The 21,307-nt window shown below is 46.1% G+C and overlaps 1 protein-coding gene across 2 annotated transcripts in view; it reads right to left on the bottom strand.

Annotated features, from left to right (window-relative positions):
* The window catches only part of Trim66 (tripartite motif containing 66), a 54,338-nt gene that overhangs the window by 32,084 nt on the left and 947 nt on the right, over positions 1 to 21,307 (bottom strand). Inside the window, exons 1-3 of one of the 2 annotated variants that reach the window (XM_036197018.1) lie at positions 10,033 to 10,057; positions 1,648 to 1,751; positions 89 to 236 (exon numbers count right to left, since the gene is read on the bottom strand). In XM_036197018.1, the coding sequence (XP_036052911.1) occupies positions 89 to 236; positions 1,648 to 1,656 (157 nt within the window). In that variant the 5' untranslated portion in view covers positions 1,657 to 1,751; positions 10,033 to 10,057. Of the gene's footprint in view, positions 1 to 88; positions 237 to 1,647; positions 1,752 to 10,032; positions 10,058 to 21,307 lie in introns of those variants that run through there. The other variant, XM_036197009.1, reaches the window with a different exon arrangement.

Genomic DNA, 21,307 nt, shown 5'->3' on the forward strand with positions numbered 1-21,307 from the left:
TCCCTTGGCTAAGAAACAAGGTCAGAAAGCTATTCTCCAGGCACCTGAGGGTTCAGCACAGAAGAAAGGTGGGGGGAGGGGCTGGTACCTGAGGATCCCTTCTGTGCCCGTGCAAAGAGTGGCCCCCCCGGGGCTGGGACGTGCCGGTGTTCCTCTGTGCAAGAGCTGCACAGCCAGCGATTGCAGTAGGTGCAGAGAATATGTGCTGCCCTCTTCTCCTTGCACTCAGAGCAGTTCTGGAAGCAAAGAGGCCAAAATTGGTGACCCTATTGTCACTGAGGCTTAGAGCTACAAGCAGCAAATGCTCTAGGGACTAGGGTGCTGATGGAATGTTTCCCCAGGACCAAGGAGTAGAATCTACTGGAGGGCTGCCTGGCAAGGTTTGTGCAGGAAAGTACCCTCTGTGACAGAAGGAACAGTGGCTATCCTGCACTAAAGGTAAGGAAACCCAGTAAGCCGAGGCTCCCCCAATCAAGGCACATACAGTATGACAGGGTGACACCCTTTAAAGGGTAATGCCGTGGTAAAAACACATGGCAAGTGCAAAGGACACACGCCAAGGGAAGTTCCCAAGAACTAGGCCTAAGAGTGATGGGGACTTTTTCATCAATAGGAAATGTCTACGTTAACACTGAATGGCAAGTAGGTAGATGGAGGGGACATTACAACAGAGGACAAACTCAAGCAAAAGCCAAGCATTTAATTTCTTCAAAGGGAGAAAGGCTAAGATGTCAGAGCACCCTAAGAGATGAGTACATCCATCCAGGAGAGAGGCCAGCCTCAGATCCGTGCCGCCACCTAAAGTCTGACCAGCTAACATCCCCTCCTCACCTCCAAAAGTTTGGTCATCTCATCAGCAGATATAAGGGTCCGATGGGAACCATCATGAAATGAGGAGGTGTGGAAAAACCATCTATCTGTTCCATGCCTAACTCATGCAAGCCACTAAACTACTATGGGCTCAGCAGGCTTTATGAATTTCCCCATGAATGTCTTAGATGTAGAACACACGAGTCTGTCTGCTTAGCACTGGTAAGTCCCAGGAGGTAACAGACATTCAGTAAGGATTAGACACAGGAAAAAGGAAATAAACCAGGAAGTTAATGAAAAGCAGTGACAAGGACATGCCGTAGAGAAGCAGAAGGCACAGTCAGTAAGTAATGCGAGATCAGAAACTTGGGGAAACGGTTGAGAGCTGTTCCAGACGAGATTAAAGAGCCCATTAAATCAAAGCTGGTGTGTAAATCTTCAACTCAGGGGGAAGATAAAGGGGAAGAAAAGCCTAATGCTGATATTTTCTGTAAGAGCCATGGTGGGGGGGGGGCACTGAAATAAAGTAACGCTTAATGTACCTTAAGATACCTTCCCTTTCCACTCAAAGCATGTAATTTTCACCTAGTAGAAAACTATGCTGTTTTTCCTAATTCAAACATTTTTTATTTCCTCCTGGGTGGATGGCTGAATGGATACGTGGGTGGATGGGTGGATAGATGGGTGGATGGATGGGTAGGTAGATGAGTGGAAGGATGGGTGGATGGGAAAACTGATGGTGGAGTTACAAGTCAGTGATAGATGCCTAGACCTACAGACAGTGGTCTCATCAATTTCTGTAAGCCACCACCTGCCTATTCCCTTGTCCTGACTTACCCTGGCCATTGTGGGTTGCCCAGAAGGAAAGCACTGAAGAAAAATATGTTCAGTTACATCTCTGGTAAGATACACTCGCTGACATGCAGGACAGGAGATGAGCTCTAGAAGGGAAAGACAGAGAACAGAATTATTATACATAAGGCCTAGAAGGAGGCTTTCAAATACCCAGCACCAACATATGGGCTGTAGTGGGGTAGCCATCCCAGCATTGGCCTGGAAGTTCCAACCCCCACTGAGGCTTCGGTAATGGTCACGCCCACAAGGCGGGGGAGAGGAGGAAGCAGAAGACCAAGGATCGGGAAGAGCTCTGTCTCTTGGTTCCCGGACTCTGGACGCTGGAGGTAGACGGAGCAGAGTTCTCCAGAGAACACCGCCGGACTGCGCTATACCCTTGCCAGACCCTGTAACCTACCCCTTCATTTGTAAGTTACCCCACAAAATAAACCTCCCCTTTAACTACGTGGAGTGGCCTTAATAATTTAACCAATAATGGGCAATACCCACTCCTAGCCAAAGTGATCCCTGTTCAGTAACACAGCCTACAGTTAGCGTGAACATGACCATCCCACCAGAGGTCAGCCCTATAGACCATCAATCTAGTCTCCTCCCATCCCTGTCTTTACTTAATCTACTTTCCTCTCTTCCCCAGGAACCAGGCCTCTGCCTTCTGCTGCTCCAGTTCTTCGTTCTACAGCCCTGAGGTCCCAGTTCCTGGGCTTAGGAGGGTTAGTGTAGCCCAGAGGACAGCATTAGTCACTAAGGTTACCATATTACCCAGATTACTTCAGAGATCTCAAAGCTAGAGCTTCCAGGAGTTCTCTAGCAAGAGGAAGAACAGCCTTGCCCACTGCCTGCTCACATAGGAGGTACTTTTCTACTGGTTTAACTAATACTAATAAGTCTGCTCCTAGGACTCAGACACCTGTTGCTGGGTTATTTCCACCTAGAGTCCTAGACCATGTTAGGTACACTACATACCTCACCTGTGAACAGCTTAACTCGCTCCCTCTCCCAGAAGAATGCAACAGTTTCCAACACATTCCTTAGCATAGTGGGCATCTAAATTACATAACCAGCAGGAGACTGCCACCCTGGAGACAACAGTGACTCTTCAGACAACTCTAAAAACAGTCAAACCTCTGGGAATGAGTCTCCTGAGGAGGGCAGGGACCTGTGTCCATGGATAAGACTGGTGTGAAAAGGAACTGGTGGTAACAGGGCTTGAGGCAATATTGTCACAGTCTTCTCTGCCTCATTCATCAATGCAGTAACAAATGCTACAGTCAATGCTCTACAGTGCACTCAGAAGAATGCAAGCCCAAACACCAGCTTTGCTACCCAGTGACCTTGGGCAGGTTGCTTTGTCTCAACTGACTATTTCATTATATGTAAAATAGGAAGGGAAAATGAGAGTTGCTTTGATAGACAGACATGGTGGCACACATCTCTAATCGCCAGCACCTGGGAATCTGGGGCAGAAGGCATCACAAGTTCAAAGACAGTGGGGGCTACATAGCAGGACCCTGTCGCAAAAAGATAGGCTGGTAAGCTAACTCAGCAGGTAAAGGTGCTTGCTGCCAAGCCTGAAGACCTAAGTTCTGTCCTCTGAGTCCACAGGCGGAAGGAAAGAATCAATTCTTTCAAGTTGTCCTCTGACCTCTCCATGTGTGCTTTAGCACATGCAAATGCACACATGGACACACACCCCACACACAATAGGGCTGCTGTGAGAATTAAATTAGCTAATATTTGAGAAAGCACAGTTCTCCTTGAATGCTGACTTTGAATTCAAAACATTTCTCACATCCTATCCATGGTATGATGAAAAGCAGATAAAGAGTGGTACACTGAGAAACTAGCCATAAACTCTTCCTCTCTCGAATCCTTGTGATCTCTTTTGGGTTTTTGTTTTGTTTTTGGTTTTGTTTTTTTTTTTTCTTTCTTTCTTTCTTTTTTTTTTTTTTTTTTTTTTGGTTTTTGAGACAGGGTTTCTCTGTGTAGCTTTGTGCCTTTCCTGGACTCACTCTGTAGTCCAGGTTGGCCTCGAACTCACAGAGATCCACCTGCTTCTGCCTTCCAAGTGCTGGGATTAAAGGCATGTGCCACCACCGCCCAGCTCTAAATAAAAGTCTGAGGCATTTGCTACTTTTTTTTTTTTTTTTTTTTTTTTTTTTTGCCAGAGCTGAGGACCGAACCCAGGGCCTTGTGCTTGCTAGGCAAGTGCTCTACCACTGAGATAAATCTCCAACTCCCCCTTTTGTTTTTTAAAGACAAGCTTCCATTATATAGCCCTGGCTGGCCTGGAACTCACTATGTAGCCAAGGCTGGGCTTGCGCTCACAGAGCTCCACCTGCCTGTTCCTCCCAAGCACTGGACTGAAGACGTTTACCATTGCACCCAGCCTCTCTTGTGATCCTACCAATAAAAGGGATTCTTGGGGATGGGGAGATGGCTCAACAGGAAGAAGCAGGGGCAGGACAGATAAGTTCCTGGAGCTCTCTACCCAGCCAGCCTGACCAAACTGGGTTAGCTCCAGGTTCAGTGAGGTATTCTGTCTCAAACCATACGATAGAGAGCAACTGAGATGGACACCTGATGTTGACCTGTGATCTTCACATGTGCATGATACCCACACATACATGAACACTGCACACACACATGAAAGAGAGAGAGAGAGAGAGAAAGGAAGGAAGAAGGGAAGGGAAAAGAGAGAAGAGGAGGAGGAGAGGAGAGGAGAGGGCCAGAGGATTCTCTAACTCCACCCATTGAATCTAGGACTAGACCTCAGGGGCCTGTGCAATTCTGCTCTCGCTCCTAGAATTCTCCAGCTGCTCTATGAAAAGTTGAACCTGGGACTCAAATTGCTAGAAGACATCAGACCTTGAGGAAAGAGACCTTAGTTGTTTCAAACATTCTCCATAAGGCCACCCTAAACCAGCCAGACCAAGTGACCCACCAATCTAATGCAGGCATGGGGGTATAGCCAGGATCAGGCAAACTCAGCACCAATCTAATGCAGGCATGGAGTATAGCCAGGATCAGGCAAACTCAGCACAGACTACCCCGAGAATTCCAGTCCAGATCACCAACCTGGAAAGCCACACAACAAAGAAAGTTGGTTTAATCACTAAGCTTTGGGGTGGACAATTGTGCAGCAAAGTTCAATCAGTATCATCCGCAGAACCCACAAAATCACAAAAAACAATAGCCCTTGCAGAGCCACGAATTTGAATGACAGAGCTGCATTGGACCCCCTGGGTAATTTTCCTACTGATCAACACTCTCCACAGGTGACTGTCAGGTGACTGTCTCTCCCATCTACTAGGTGCATACACCTTCACAACAGTGATCTGAGTATTGAAAGTTACTTCCACAAGACTCCTGACTCCTGGTACCAAGTGCTCAAACATTAAAAACACTAACATAACAGAGTGGGAAAGGAGGATGATCCGGATGGTTCAAATAAGGCCTCATGGCACATCATCTGCCTTTCTTGGCCTTAAAGACAAAACCCCTGTTGGGCATTCAATTTCACCTTGACCTTACCTCCCTCCAGCCCCATCTCTAGCTTCAGCTGCCAGACGCCTATGTCTTTGGCATGCCAAGTATCTCGGCTGTCTTTGGAACAGCCAAACTTTTGCATGGCTGTCTGGAAAAGTGCTGTTCCTTCTTGAAATACTTTTCCTTGCTTCTGTCCTTTTCAGATAAACTCCTATGCATCCTTTCAAACCTGAAATGTTCCACCTTTGAGAAACAGGGCTGATTTCCCCTAGGATCAGTTAATTAGTGCTTCCAGTGTAAGAAACACCAGACTGCATTTTAACTACCTGTTCATATGTCTACATGCAGAAATTATCCACAGTTAGCATCAAAGGACGGTGCATGGTTTTTAGAAGATTGGATAATTGCATTTCGTTAGATGGAGTACTCCATGTGTATTCCTTGAACTCGTGGCCACTTGGAAGAAGCCACTTGGTGGTTGGGGGGAAGCCATTCTGAGATGACAGTCACATGGTGTGTAGACAAGGCTCTGCTGCTACCATCTGTCACCCTAGGTGAGCACCCCCTTTTCCTGAAGTTGTTAAGATGAGGAGACTAGGCATAGCAGGAGAGGGCTGACTACACTGACCTCTCCATGTGCCCTTAGCAGTCAAGCTTCAGGAAAACTCCCTGAGGCAGAACAAGAGGCAACAGTCGACCAAATGGCAACGGAGCTATATCTGTCATCCTTGTCAGAAAGTCAGGTGGGCACACACCTGTAATCCCAGCCCAGGAGAGATCAAGGCAGGAGGATTGCCAGTTCTGATTCCAGCCTCAGCTACACAGTGAGAAACTGTGTCAAACAAACACAACAAAAACCAGAGTTGAATGACAGGCTGTGGCTGAGGGGAGGCTGGAGGCAGGGGATCAGCCCTGAGAAGAGGCTGCTAACTAGCAGAGCCAGAGAATAACTGCACTGCTCAAAAGACTCACTACTTACATATTTAAATTGTGCCATAAGTAAGATGTCGTTTATATAGAATGCTTATTTTGGAGGGAAGGGCTTTTTCTGAGACAAGGTTTCATGTAGCCCAAGCTGGTCTCAAACTCAAAATGGACCCAAGAATGACCTTGAACTCCTAGGGAGGTAGAGTTACAGGTGTTTGACACCATGCCTGACTTCTGTTTGCAGTGCTGAGGATTCAATCCAGGGTGTCGTGCATGCTGGGAAAACACTCTACCAACGGAACTTCATTACATGAGGGATGTGGATGTAGCCTTGGCCTTCCTAGTCTACATAGACCAGGCTGGTCTTGAACTTGACAGCAATTCTCCTGCCACAGCCTCCCCAGGGCTAGGACTACAGGTATGCATCAGCAAGCCCACCTATTTTACTGTTTGTTTCAGAACCAGAAACTTCATTCTTAAGACACAAGGGACCATGACACAAAGACCACCAAGGAGGTGGGGCTTCTGTTTCCACAATGAGAAAGGCAACAGAGTCTCCCTGTGGCACCCTTGTGGCCTGGGAGAACAGCTCTGGGAGCCAAAGTCACTCCTTCCATCTATTAAGAGAGTGAAAACTGAGACGGACGGATGGACGGTCGGACGGGGCTATGATGCAAGGCTGTAATTCTAGCACTCAGGATACTGAGGCAGGGGAATCTCAAGTTCAAGATCATACTAGGCTACACAGAGAGTTCCAGGATAGCCTGTCTCAGACACAAAATAAATACATGTCTTGTCCCTAGGAGGTGTGATATAAATTGACATTTACTTAGCACTGCTTTGGGAACTGGCACCACACATGTGTTATCTCATTCAATCACCAGTCATCTCTTAAGAAGAGGCCTTATCTCCATTTTATTGTGGAGACTAAGACTCCAAGAAGTTAAATTAGAAGAGCCTGTGGCAACCTGAGACCTGAGTCTGTTTACCTTTAAAACTGCGTCCTCGGGCCAGGGAGATGGTTGAGCAGAGCACCAGCCACACAAGCACCAGAGCCTACTTCACATTCTCTGAACTCACGGGACACCGGCTATGGCAGGCATTTGTGATCTCAGAACAACTATAGGCTGACAGACAGATGGACGGTGGAGACAACAGCATCTCCAGAAGCCCACGGGCCAGACAACCAGGACTATGCAGCACAGCCACAGACAACAGAAAGAGCCTGCCTCAAACAAGCTGGAAAATGAAGGCCGATATACACAAAGTTGTTTTCTGACCTCCATACATGTGCCACAGCATTCATGTGCAACACACATACACACAGAGATAAAACCATGTTCCTGTCATCATGCTATATTCTTTCCTAATGCAATAATCAATAAATGATATATTTTTACTGTAATTAACTAGACAGTTTCACCATATACAAAATATTTCATAATAATGATAAGACCACAGTTATTACCCAACTATATTAATAGCTCATACCCAGCTCTGAAATCTGGAATTCTCCAGCTGTGTTTGTAAGAAATATAATATTTGCTGTTGGGCAGCGCACACCTTTAATCCTGGGACTTGGGAGGAATGGCAGGAGGTCTCATTGAGTTTGAGGCCAGCATGGTCTACAAAGTGAGTTCCAGGACAGCCAGAGAAACTCTGTCTTGAAACCCCGCCCCCCCCCCCAGAAAAATACAATATTTGAGGAAAGCAAATGGAATGAAGCTTTTGTGCCTAAAGAAAACAAATGTAGAGACAGTGCATTCTTTGTTACAAATTTGAACTATAAGGGGACTTTTAACCATCCTGATATGGGATAGAGGTGTGGCTCATAGATTTTCAGGAGGTGGAGTCCAGGCATCAGAATTCAAAACTAATTCTTCAGAAGATTACAATGCATAGCTCTTTGACAACCAGCACCCTGGACAGTATTCTTCCTCTGAGAGCTGTGTCTTCTGGGTCATGAAGCTAAGAGAGGCAGAAAGTCCAGAAAACTCTCCATGTAGCTGTGACGGAGTTCCCCTCTGACAGACATAAGGATAGATTCCCAACACACAGAAGTAAGTCCTGGTCCCCAGGCACCCAATGGGTTGGCACTGAGTTGGAGGCTACATTGACTCACAACTCAACTAAAAGACCAAGATGTAATCTGTGACCTGCTACTGAAGCTGGAATGCATGCTGAGCCCAGAAAGGGAAAGGAGGCATAGTCTGGGTAACTAGCCCTCGGCATGAACAACACAGCCAAGGCAGAATGTGCATCAGATGAAGAGAATGGGAAAGACACCCCAAGGAGGTCCCAAAAATCAGGCATGGGTCAGCTCAGGCCACCCGTGAGCATGGCCACCTTGAGCCCAGCTTGGACCTAGTGCTAAGCAATCTTCACGGGTTGGGAAGCCTTTCACTCTTCAGCGCTCATCCAGGGCTCCATGAAACTGCTGCTGGAGGCCCAGATCTCTCTGACCAGCAGTGGGATCCACTGAGGCAGCTTCAAGTATCTCTGCCAGTGTCCAAAGCTGGACAGACCTCCTCTGTTCCCAATTCCCAATCACATGGAGGATGACATGATGGCCTCAAGAGAAACAGAGACATGCTTCAAAACTGCATTGCCCTTATAAAACCTCAAACCACTGAGCAGCCTTGAGCAGCCTCTGTATCCACAGGTTAAGACAAGCTGCCTCACTCTGCCTCTGCCAGACACTAAGCAAGGAAATAAGCACCCATATCTCAGGCAGGCTGGCCAGCCTCACTAATCATTCATACCCTCCCACCCTCAGCAGCCTCAGGATGCTGAGCACCAAGTAAGGCCCCCACTGAAGCCTTCAAAACCTTCCACTGCCCCCATGGCTCAGAGCAACGTTGCCTTCAACAAACAGGTTGCACCCACTCTTCAGATGTCAGTACCTGTTAGAAAGACAGATTTTGATTCAAGACACACCTAGGTTGGCTGCCGATATTGCCCCTGGCTGCCAGCAGGCTTACCTGTCACCCTGTTGCCCTGTAATTAGAGCAACACCTGGGAGAGAAGTCAGAGGAAGAGCGACAGGTGAGACCACCACCAGTCCTGGAGGATGGTGCTCCCCAGGAGCCCAGGAGCACCCACCCCGCATGCAGCAAGCCAGCTGGGCCACAGGGCCTAAGGCTCGGGGAGCTGGGTTCTGGGTGGGGTTTGGGGAGCAGTCTGGAGCCTCTCCTTGTTGTGATGCATCCTCAGCCACAGCTGCTGTTTCTCTAGCTCACCTGAGATGCTCCTGCAAGAAAGAGCGAGGTTGACTCCTCCTGTTCCTGTTTATCTCCAAGTCTCTGCAGCAATTTTCCCAAACTGAACAGCAAGAGGGAGACCTCAAAGAGGCGACTCTCTTCCTAGCTGCATCTCCTTCCTAATCCTCTGGGTGCCTCTGAATAGAAGCTCAGAAGGAAGAAAACGAGATTTTCAACTTTCAGGAACTAGCTCTGTCGCCCTCTGCACAGCTCACAGCTCGGGAGGCCGTCACTCTCAGGCTTTTAGGACTCGATCCACAAAAATCCTTCAGCCCTCCATGTTCCCCAAAATGACAGTGCTCATGTGTGGCTGGAACCTGCCCCAATCCGGCAGCTCATTTAAATAGAGCTCATCACAACAACAGTGTTGGTGGAGAAGTGAGTAGCTGCAGGGCCCTGGGGACCCCCTGTTTATACGTAGGAAGAATGATGCAATCTGGGTATCAAAATAGCAATCCAGAATGGAATAACAGGCTCCCGCAGCAGCGGTGCCTGCACAGCCAGAGCTCAAGTTGACACACTCTGTCAGCCCCACACTGCTGCAGCACGCAGATGCCAAGCACACACTCTCACCGCATCATTTTCAAAATCAGCAGGAGCCACAGAGATCGCTCCAAGCCCCCTGTGCTGCAGAAAAAGTGCAGAGGGTGGGGAACCTCCAACAGATACTAAAATCTCTCTCCTGAACACTCACCTGCTCCTGCTACTTCACCTGAAGTCCTTATCCTGTGACGTCACAGTCGGTTGCCATAGTGACCAATTGTCCGTCACAAGCAGAGGATTAGGACTTCAGATGGAGAAGACACATATTTTATGATGCACAAAGGTCCTGGGCAGGTGTCCCTTGGCAGCTTTCTCTGTCCCCCGAGGAAACACAGTCACACACAAGCAGGAGGAAGAGGGAAGGAAAACAGGGCTGAGTTGGAGGGAAGATTTCAGGATAGGACAATACTGCAAGGAACAGGATGATTACAGCAGCACAGAGCAGAGTTGGGAGTGAGAAAAGCCTAGGAGGAGCAGACGTTCCTGAAGGACCCGAATGCAGAGCAAAAGATCCTGACATTGACCTTAAGGACAGGCCACCCAGAAGGCTCTAGGAGCCTGACTGAGCTAGACTTTATGACTAGGGATAGGGAAGTCACAAAAGAAGTTTATCCAGTTGAACATTAATGAGATCCTGAATGTGGACAGACATGTCAAAATTGGTCAAAAGAGTTGTTCTAAAGAGAACATTAGTGTATGACCAAAGACATCGGGGTAGTGGTGGTGTGTGAGGAGTCAAGAGGTTGGGCTGTTCTGAACAGAAACAGGTATGGGAAGAGGGAGAGGGCCACTTCCAAATTCTTTTGTAAATCATGTTTTCTCTGATATCTACACCTCTTAAATCAAACAGCATCCTGTCCTACCTGGACTAATGAGTTCCAAATCTGAAGTGCATTCTAGAAATCCTCAGTCTACCAAATCAAATCTCCTAGGTTCAAACACAGGAACTAGAGTTTCAGCAAGGTTCCCAAATCATTCTTAGACATCCAGACAGCTTAAGAACTAACAATCTGGAAGCACAACAATCGGACAGCCACAGTGGCCTACCGATAATCTTTCTACAATCTTCCTGCATTTCATCAAATTAGCCCTCACATTTGTGGTGTGTGCGTGTATACCACAGGATCTCATGTGGCCCAGGCTAACCTCAAACTCACAATTGTACCTGAGATTGACCTTGAACTCCTGATCTTCCTGCTTCTACTTCCCAAGTGCCAGGATTAAAGGCTGTGAGAACAAATGTGCCAGAATGACTTTGTTTGTTTGTTTGTTTGTTTGTTTGTTTGTTTGTTTTCAGACTGGGTCTCTGTGTAGCCCTGGTTGTCCTAGAACTTGCTATATGGACCAGGCTGGTCTCAAAATCACAGAGACCCACCTGCCTGTGCCTCCTGAGTGTTGAGATTAAAGGAGTGTACCCACACCACACTCAGCTCAGAATGACTTTTTAAAATATAGATTTGATCATGCCTCACTGATCTCAATGGCTCTCACTCAACAGAAATAACATTTGTCAAGACCCCTGAGAAAAAGGTCAGAACCCTAGCTTGCCTGTTTTTGTCGATAAAGAACACAGTCAAGAATCAGCTTCTTGGACTGGGAAGTGTACATCAGTGTTTACCTAACATGCATGTGGCCCTAGGTTCAGTCCCCAGCACTCTGAAGTTCAAGTCATCCTTAGCTACTTAGTGAGTTCAAGGACAGCTAGAGCTACAAGAGACCCTATCTCAAAAAGAGGGGTGGGAGAAGGGCAAGGAAGGAAGGAAAGAAGGATTTCTTAGAACACAGTCAGGGCCATTGGTTTCCACATTGACCATGGCCAATTTTGTGCTACAGTGGCAGAGCTGAGTGATTGTTACAGAAACTGTATGACAGGCCAAAACTACTACCTGGCACTTTTTAGATTGAAAAAGCTCATCCTTAGTCAAAACAGCAGCTCCTTCCATAGTTCCATCTCCATACTAGGATAATTCGGATTCCGGAGTCCTGCTTGTTGCTAAACCCACTCCCACCTGTGAGCTTTGGTTGTGTAAATGGTTCGGAGGCCACACCTTCAAACATAAGTAAGATGTCACTGAGAGGAGGAGGGCGAATCACACACAGAGGGGCCTCCAGGACATGTAGGAGTTAATTCGGGGCAACTAGGAAGAGCCTTGAAGGCCAAGCTAGTTCTGCTCTGAACTGCAGCAATGCTGAGTCGTATCTTCTTCCTCTTTGTACTTCTTTTTGTGGTACTGGAGATTGAACCCAAGCCTTGTGCATGCTAGACAGCCCCTTTCCTGGATTATATACCTAGCCCTTGTTTTATTTTTCATTTTGCAATGGAGTTTCACTAGCCTTGCATTCCCTCTGTGGCCCTTTCAAGCCTTGAATCTGCAATCCTTTATCTCTGTCTCCAAGCTAAGATTATAGGCCTGTACCACTAGGCCCAACTTCTCTTTTTTTGTCATTGTTTTTGTTGTTGTTGTTTTGTTTTGTTTTTCAAGACAGGGTTTCTTTGTGTAGCTCTGGCTGTCCTGGAACTCATTCTGTAGACCAGGCTGGCCTCCAACTCAGAGAGATCTGCCTGCCTCTACCTCCTGAGTGCTGGGATTAAAGATGTATTCCACCATTGCCTAGCCTTTAGGTAGCCCATAGTGTAGGCCTAGAGTTAGGAGGAGTGATTGGGTTTGAAATAGAGGATTTGAAGCATAACCCCCAATGGCAGGGTAAATATCATTACAGGAAAGAATAAGGTAAGCTACAATACCCAGGAACTAGGAGGCAGGGCCAGCAGCTGATCTGAAGCAAGATCCAGACTCAGCCTGACAGGCAGGTGACTGGCTGAGGCTGGAAATGAATGTATGAAGTATCGGCCCTTGGCCTTCACAACTTCATTCTCTGAGGAAGTACCTGCGTGTGATGCCAGCTTTCTGTGCCAAGGAATATTCACAGTAGATGCAATTGCAGACCGAGTCTGGGCTTGTCTTAGTGGGTAGACTCTCACTGACCTAGTAGTACCTCTGTTTCTTTTCACACAAAATCTCAGGAGTTGATACAAAGGAGGCTATATAGACACACTGCCTGCAAAGCCACTGGCCCCACTTACAACAGGGCCTGAAAGGGGGTCCGTAGGGAGCCCACTGCAACATCCTACTATAGATCTGTAGCTTCTGCAGCCTGCAAGCCCAAACAAGCCCAGGCTTATCAGGCAAGGGAGTGGGATCTGATCCCTAGCTCTGCAAATGACTGACCATGTGACCCTCACCAGGCTTCTAGGCCCTTTCTGCACCACTCTTGACACTGCATCTGTGCAGTAAACAGGTAGAGATGAACTCAAAGGGCTTTTCCTGCTGTCTGGCCTCCACAACACTTAGCCACAACTAGTCTCCCATTCAATGAAAGACCCAGTGACAAGGAGTCACTCAGAAACTGCCTATCAGTCACTGCTACTTCGAACTTCCCCTGCAAGACTTTTCTAGCCTTGGTTTTCCAGGTGCAGCAAACACATCCCCACCAAACACAACCTACCTCTTTGCAACCAGCAGGGGAATTGCTCTCCCAGTAACGGGCTGTTCAGAGGTGCCAATGCTACTCCCAGGGCCCTAGAGAGCCAATTAAGGTGAGGAAACTGTTCTTGAATTAAAAAGCCACCCAGCTGACAGGGCTCCAGGGGTCTAGCCTCTGCACCTGCCACATACACTGGCTCCATTCAGGTCAGCAGCCCACCCTCCACCTAGGAGACCTAGGGTACTGCCTGCCTTAGACCCCATCAGTTTGGACATGCAATTCAACGCCTTGAGTAATAAGCAAGCAGCAATCTTCTCCCTCCCTGGCTCCTGAAGCCAGTTTTGAAGTCTCTGATGCTCACCAAGGCCATTAGAGCCCCTCCAGCTGAGCTGCTCATTAAGACTGGAGTTGTTTCCCTCTCTGACTTGGAGGTTGTAGCATCTTGCATCAGTCCCTGTCTCCTGGTCTTCCCAAAGCCCCTAAGGCCTGCCCACCGGGGGACAGTGATTACTTCCCCCTTTCAGCATTGGCAGCCATGAGGAGCACGTTGTTACCCTTCACCAGAAAGCCTCTTACCCGGAAATATGGGCCTGTCCGCAGTGACTATCTGGTGTCCTGGAAAGCCAGCGAGGAGCTGGGACTGCTCAGTCTATCAGTGCTGGGGTCTAGATGAGCTCCAGAGATGTGAATCCAGACCAGGACTCTGCCTACACCTTGAAGCTGTCTTCTACTTTGAAAATCAGGAAAGTGAAATTCCAAACAGGTAGATTCTAAAATTTGGGTGTGAAAAGCAGAGTCTCCCAGTCACAAGTTACTTAGTTTCTTTGAAGAGAAAAGTAATGTTCATTTTACTCACCTGGGGAAGGAAACATCCTCCCTGACCTAACGCAAAAACTAGAACCAACAGAACCTTCAGAATCTTGAGGTCAGAGCCAGGCTTGGTAAATGTCAGTTGTGGTGAAATTTCTGCAGAGCCAGCTACTTTTACTCAAAGTATTGCTTTAGTACTCAGTAGACAACTCTCCAGGTGGAGTTTGACACTGGACTATTTTCAATGAGAGACTTGAAAGAAAGCATGGATGATGCTTTTCCACTTATGATGAACTTACAGTCCAATAAGCCACTGTAAGTTGAAAATACCATAAATGGAAAATACATCCAGTTCTCTTAGCCTACTGAACACCGTAGCTCCCTTAGCCCTCCTCAAACGTGCTTGGGATACTCGGATCAGCCCTTAGGTGAGCATATCACTTCATACTAACATTCTTTTACATAAAGTATTCAGTGTCTTGTGTGACTCACTGAGCACACTGCTGAAAGGAAGAGCGGAGTGCTCTGTGGGTATTTTGTACAATCACAAAGCTGAACATGCATAGATAAAGATCTCTCTTCGACCCTCAGGCAGTGTTCTTACTGTATGAGCAGATACTTCCCCAAATCCAGTCTTTCTGCAGTCTACAGCACCAGCCACCCCACTGCATGCCTAGCCATTATGCACTCATCACACTCCTGCCTTTGATCTGGTCTCCATGAATAATAGCCTTTATTTAAACCTTGTCTAGCAGGGATAGTGGCACACCTCTCCATTGTCAATACTCAAGAAGGTAGAAACAGGCATATCAGAGGTTTAAGGTCATCCTTAGCTACATAGTTCAAGGACAGCCTGAGCTGCTCCTCGACCTGTCTCAATAGAGAAAAATATATAATCCTTAATCTGTGGGTTTTTTTTTTAATCTACCTTACAAAACTGTTAAATTTAGAACAGACAATAAGCACAAGAGTCCAGTCCAGTGTGCACCAATCAGGTGTTTGATACTTTGTACCTGCAGAAAGGAGCAGTGTTATGTAGCATGAATCTTAACAGGTCTTTTTAATAAAATCAAACCCAGGAGCCAGGTATTGGGGTGAATGCTGAAAGATCACAGAAGCAGAACAAGCCATAGCCACCTCACCTTGCCAGTTTCTCAGCTGATCCTGTTTCCTCAGACTGGAAGAAAGTGGAAGCCTGAGTCCTTATCCAGAATGAATCTCAGCTGAACTGTGCTGCTCAAAGCCTAAAAGTTTAGCCAGCCAAAAGCTTCTAGTTTCTGGTCTTTACGCCTTATATACCTTTCTGCCATCACTCCCTGGGATTAAAGGCTCACTTTCTGGGATTAAAGGCGTGAGTCACCAAGCTTGGTAGATCTCTGCCTCTGGAATGCTAGGATTAAAGGCGTGTGCTACCACTGCCTAGCCTTTATGTTTAATACTGTGAGTGTTCTGTCTCTGACCCCAGATAAGTTTATTAGTGTGCACAGTATTTCAGGGAACACAGTCCCACCACCGTGTTAAGAATGAAAAGAATGCCCCTTTACAAACGGAGCCATGGGAGGTCTGAGGACTCACAGCCACTTACTCAGTTCATGAGCGCTCATTTAAGTCCTGGGCCTCTAGCACATTTTGCTGGGTCGTGGAGTGGCAGAACTGGAAAGCCCTGGTACAGGCCTGAGGAAGGATTCACTGCCACTGAGGATCAGAGTCGTGCACCAACTAGACAGATGCCCGAGTCCAGGCAAAGGCCTTCTTTCATTCAACAAGCAACGTCTTGCTCTGCTCAGCAACTGGGAGAAACACTCATTAAAGTGGATTTGTCCCTGTCAACATGACTCTGGCTGGCTGGAGGCAGTGACTGGGAACTATTACTTCACGGCCTCTGTTCCTCTCCCTCCCGTCGTCCCTCCAGCCACTCCAGCTTACAAACAGAGCTGGCAGGAGGGGACTGGCCTCCTAGAATGTCTGTGAGCCTGCTGGATAAAATGGCAGCACTATCATCTCTTTCCAAAGAACCAGACCCTCAAGCATGATTTCTCAGACTACTCCTAAGGATTCAGATTCAAATATGGCATTTCTCACAAGAATTGCCAGAGGGCGTAACAGCTCTGCCTTCCCCCACACAGCTTGCTTTTTAGTCGTTCACAAAATATTCATTGATCAACTTAATGCCCAACAGTCCCAAGCACACAGAGAGCCTCCTGACTTACTGTTCCCTGGCTTGAACATTAAGCAATCTGCTTCCTGGTCCATTTTCAATTAGAATAACAATTCTTTGAAGTCCCAGGCCTTTCTTCTCATTTCTGAATGGTAAATGTCACAGGGTTTCATACACCACAGTCAATGTATCACTGTAGAGGAGATGGACATACAAGCCAACAAACATTACAATACGTAGTCTTAGTCACTCCAAGAAATGAAGAGAAAATCTACTCCATTCTTTGTCAACAAATGCAAATACAAAAGGTAACAATGACCATGTCATGAGAATATAAGATGCAGCCGGGCGGTGGTGGCACACGCCTTTAATCCCAACACTCGGGAGGCAGAGGCAGACAGATCTTTGTGAGTTCGAGGCCAGCCTGGGCTACAGAGCGAGATCCAGGAAAGGTACAAAGCTACACAGAGAAACCCTGTCTACAAAAACCAAAAAAAAAAAAAAAAAAAAGATGCAGGCTGGGGTTGGGGATTTAGCTCAGTGGTAGAGTGCTTGCCTAGCAAGCACAAGGCCCTGGGTTCGATCCTCAGCTCCACATACAAAAAAAAAAAAAAAAAGAAAAAAGAAAAAGAAAAGAAAGAAAGAAAAGAAAAAGATGCAGGCTGGAGAGAGGACCCCAGGATTAAGAGCACTGACTGCTCTTACAGAGGACCTAGGTTTAGTTCCCAGCACCCTCATTGGCTGGCTCACAACTAATTATAATTCCAGCTCCAGAACATTTGATTGCCTCTTCTGACGTCTGCAGGCTCCTGCACACATGTGGAATACATACGTACACTCAGGCACACATACATACACATAATTTTTAATTATTTTAAAAATAATATAAAATACTACATATATAATAAGTTGCCTTTATGTTTCCAAATCAAGTGTCCTTATATCTATAGGTCTTTTCCTTCCATTTTAGTTTTAGACTCCTATATATCAGCATTATTCAGCATATCTTAGTTTTTTACTGTATACTACGCATAATATAGGAGTTTTATGTACATATTCTCATTTAATCTTCGTAACATTCCTATGGGTTTTTTTTTCCTACAGTCATCATATAGGCAAAAACAAACCCTTCAAGCACAGAGAACCCCTCATCCAAGAAATGCCTCTCAGCAACAGATGGAAACCATTACAGAGAAGCCCAACCCATCCAAATGCAGAGAGCAAGAGACTGTGTAGTGCCAGCCCCAGCTGCTACACCTGCAGCACACTCCTGCACCTAAGGCTAGGGATCACAGCAGAAAAGAGGGTGGAAAGATTGCAAGAGCCAGAGGCACAGGAAGTCAGCTGTGAGATTTCATCTTCTAAAAATGCCCAGAGAAGCTATACCCTTGAAGTCTTACCAACACCCTGCCTAAACAAGCCCTGAATGAAGACAACACCAACAGACATACCAAGATGAAGGGGGAATTATAACAAGGCCCCTACCCTAGACAAAGAACTACAGGCAACCAAGGAATGCTAAAGTGGGAGAAATGGTCTTCCCCCGGGAAGAGCCCCCCAAGTGATTATCCAATACCAGATGGTCAGTTCTGAAAATACATATGTGCAAGGACCATGATATGGACTAATCAGGTTGTATTTATATATTTAGGATGGATGGATGGATGGATGGATGGATGGATGGATGATAGGTAGGTAGGTAGGTAGGTAGGTACATGGATGGATGATAGATAGATGATAGATAGATAGATAGATAGAAAGAAAGAAAGAAAGAAAGAAAGAACAATAATTAAAGAGGCCATGAATTTGAGAGGGAGCTGGCAGGGTATACAGAAAGAGTTAGAAGAGAGAAAGGGAAGGTAAGAACTGATGTAATTATATTTTAATTTCAGAAACTTTTAAAAGTATGAAAATTAAGGCTGGAAAAAATGGCTCAGAGGTTAAGAGCACTGGCTGCTCTTCCAGAGGACACAGGTTCAATTTCCAGCAACCACATGGAGGCTCACAACTGTCTGTAACTCCAGTTCTAGGGGATCCAACACTCTCACATAGACATACATGTAGACAAAACACCAATGCACATAAAATAAAAATAAAGAGGCAGATGGATAACGGAGTTTGAAGCCAGTTTGGTCTAAGAGTGAGTTCCAGGACAGCCAGGGCTGTTACACAGAAAAATTCTATCTCGAAAAGCCAGAAAAATAATTATAAAAAAAATAAATGAAGCCTATCACTGTAATGAAAAGAAGAGGAAGAAGAAATGGAGTAACTCACCCAAGTCATGCAATCATTACGTGGCAGGCAGATTAGGACCAACACTCAGATGCCCACATATGCTGACATCAAATCTTATGTTTTGGTTCTCCATAAAATAATTTGGAAAACAACACTGTGATTGTAATATTAATGTCCTAATTTTATAATTTTTGGGTTTTTTTTCAAGACAGGGTCTCACTATGTAACTATGACTGTCCTGAAACTCACTATGTAGATCAGGATGTCCTCAAACTCATAGAGATCCACTTGCTTCTGCCTCCAAGTGCTGGGATTAAAGGTGTGCACCATAGCTCGTGACTAATGTTCTAATTTCATTTTAAAAAAATCATTGAGGTACAGTTCACATTGAAATCCTTAAATAAAATCAAAGAACCAAGAAATAAAACTATAAAGTTCCTAGAAGAAAAATAAAAAGCTTTATGACATTGGATATGGTAATGATTTCTTAGAAATGAAACCAAATACATAAGCAACAAAAAAGATTTCACTGTAATCCAAAACTGGTACATCAACAAGATGAAAAAGCAATCTACAGAATGGAAGAAAATATTTGTAAATCACACACCTGATAAAAGATTGATAACCAGACTACATGCTGAACTCTGGCAACACAACAATACTGCCACACTACATCCACTAAACAACAGCTTCCTGTGACCCTCATGCTTTTGGGAACCATCATTCAGTATTTTCTGACACTATGACTTTGGCTACTGCAGGTGCCATAATCAGCAGCATCTGGCCTTGTGAGGAGTTTTTTATATACAGCTTAGACAGCAACACACTTTCCAGATTCTCTGTCTTTATAAATTTACTGTATTTCCAGAATTGTTCAATTCTTTCCTTTCATCTGAGAAATTTTTATATAACCCCAGGTATATTGGGATATAAAGTGCATATAAATCAAACATTTACTGATAATAATTTATAAAGAAAATTATTTAAAACAATTCTTTGGTATATATAATTTTACCAGTTATTAAAGATGAAAACAAGTATTAAAGATGCACACCAGCACCCACATGAAAAAGCTGAGCATGGCAGTATACACCTGTAACCCATGCATTGGGAGTGGAGACTGGAGGATCCTGGGACTTGCTGGCCAGCCAGTCTAGCTAATCAGTTGCTCCAGGTTCAGTGAGAGAAGACTCTGTCTCAAAAACTAAGGTGGAGGGCAAAAGAGGATAAACTAATGTCAATCTCTGGCATCCACACAAATTCGCACACATGTGGACACACACACACACACACACAAGTGGTTTGGTTTTGATACAGGATCTCACCATGTACTTCTGGCTGTCCTGGAACTCCCTATGTAGAGCAGGCTGGCCTCAAATTCACAGAGATCTGCCTCCCAAGTGTTAGGATTAATGGCGGCGTATACTACCATTCCCGATATGTTTTTAACATTTAATTGTGGCAGACCAGCCCCCACCATTATTTATCCCAGGGACTCTTGAGGAATGAGTAATAAAAGACTTAGAAATAAAGAGGGGAGAGAAAACACAAGATAGACTCGGGTGGGCCTGGATCCTTATCCACCAGCCCAGATCTTTATTCCTAAGGTCTATTTATAACAATGTCAAGAGGTGGAGCAAAAGACCTCCCCATTGCTAGTTACAGTCAAGTGTAGACCCTTCCAAACACCTGATGCTCGGCCTGTGATCCAATTAACCTCTTGTGCAGTCCTGCTGGGTACAGCCACTAGGAAACCTTTAGCGAATAAAGTTTAATTTTAAAACTCATATATTAGTTTTAAAAATGAAAGTACACAGCCAGGTGTGGTAGCTCAAACTTATAACCCCAGTATATGGGAGGCTGAGGCTGGAGGATTGCCATGAATTTGAGATTCATGGCCAGCACTGTAGACTGCATTCTGGCAAGAATGAAGATATTCTAAGGAGATACTTGTGCCCTCTCTTTGGTTAGCAGACTACTGAGAGAGTGGGCCCTAAGAAATCAGAATTTCTCTAGGAATCTCCAGCGCCAAGAATGACTGAAGCCCTGGGGCAGCCAGAGGGGATGCAGGAGAGCCTGGGGCAACCAGAGGGGGTGCAGGAGAGCCTGGGGCAGCCAGAGGGGGTGCAGGAGAACCTGGGGTAACCAGAGTGGGTGCAGGAGAGCCTGGGGCAGCCAGAAGGGGGTGCAGGAGAGCCTGGGCAGCCAGAGGGGGTGCAGGAAAGCCTGGAGCAGCCAGAGGGGGTGAGGAGAGCCTGGGGCAGCCAGAGGGGGTGAGGAGAGCCTGGGGCAGCCAGAGGGGGTGAGGAGAGCCTGGGGCAGCCAGAGGGGGTACAAGAGAGACAGGAGTTGAGACCATGCTGGGCAGGAGCCCAACATCTTGACCAGACTGCTTGTTTACATATATCCCTTGCATTGCATTTAAACCCTACCACTCTCTGGTCAGTGACTCGATCTCTTTATGCCACATTGAATAAATCTGTTTCTGCTTTTCACTATTAATCTGGCTTATGGAAGATGGGTGGCCAAACCTGACTTGTTGGGGCCCAGGTGTAACCCCAGGTCAAGTAGCAGCATGAGACCCTGACTCAAAAAAGAAAAATTAAAAATATACCCTATCTTCTCGATATTCTAAACTCACAGCAGACTAAAAATGATTAGGCTTCTTGCCATGAGTTCAAAGAATCAAAATCCACATTTAAAGTCCACTTTTAGCCAAGATGCTTCAAAGAAAACC

This window comes from Onychomys torridus, chromosome 1, assembly GCF_903995425.1.
Source record: "Onychomys torridus chromosome 1, mOncTor1.1, whole genome shotgun sequence".
Lineage (NCBI taxonomy): Eukaryota > Metazoa > Chordata > Mammalia > Rodentia > Cricetidae > Onychomys > Onychomys torridus.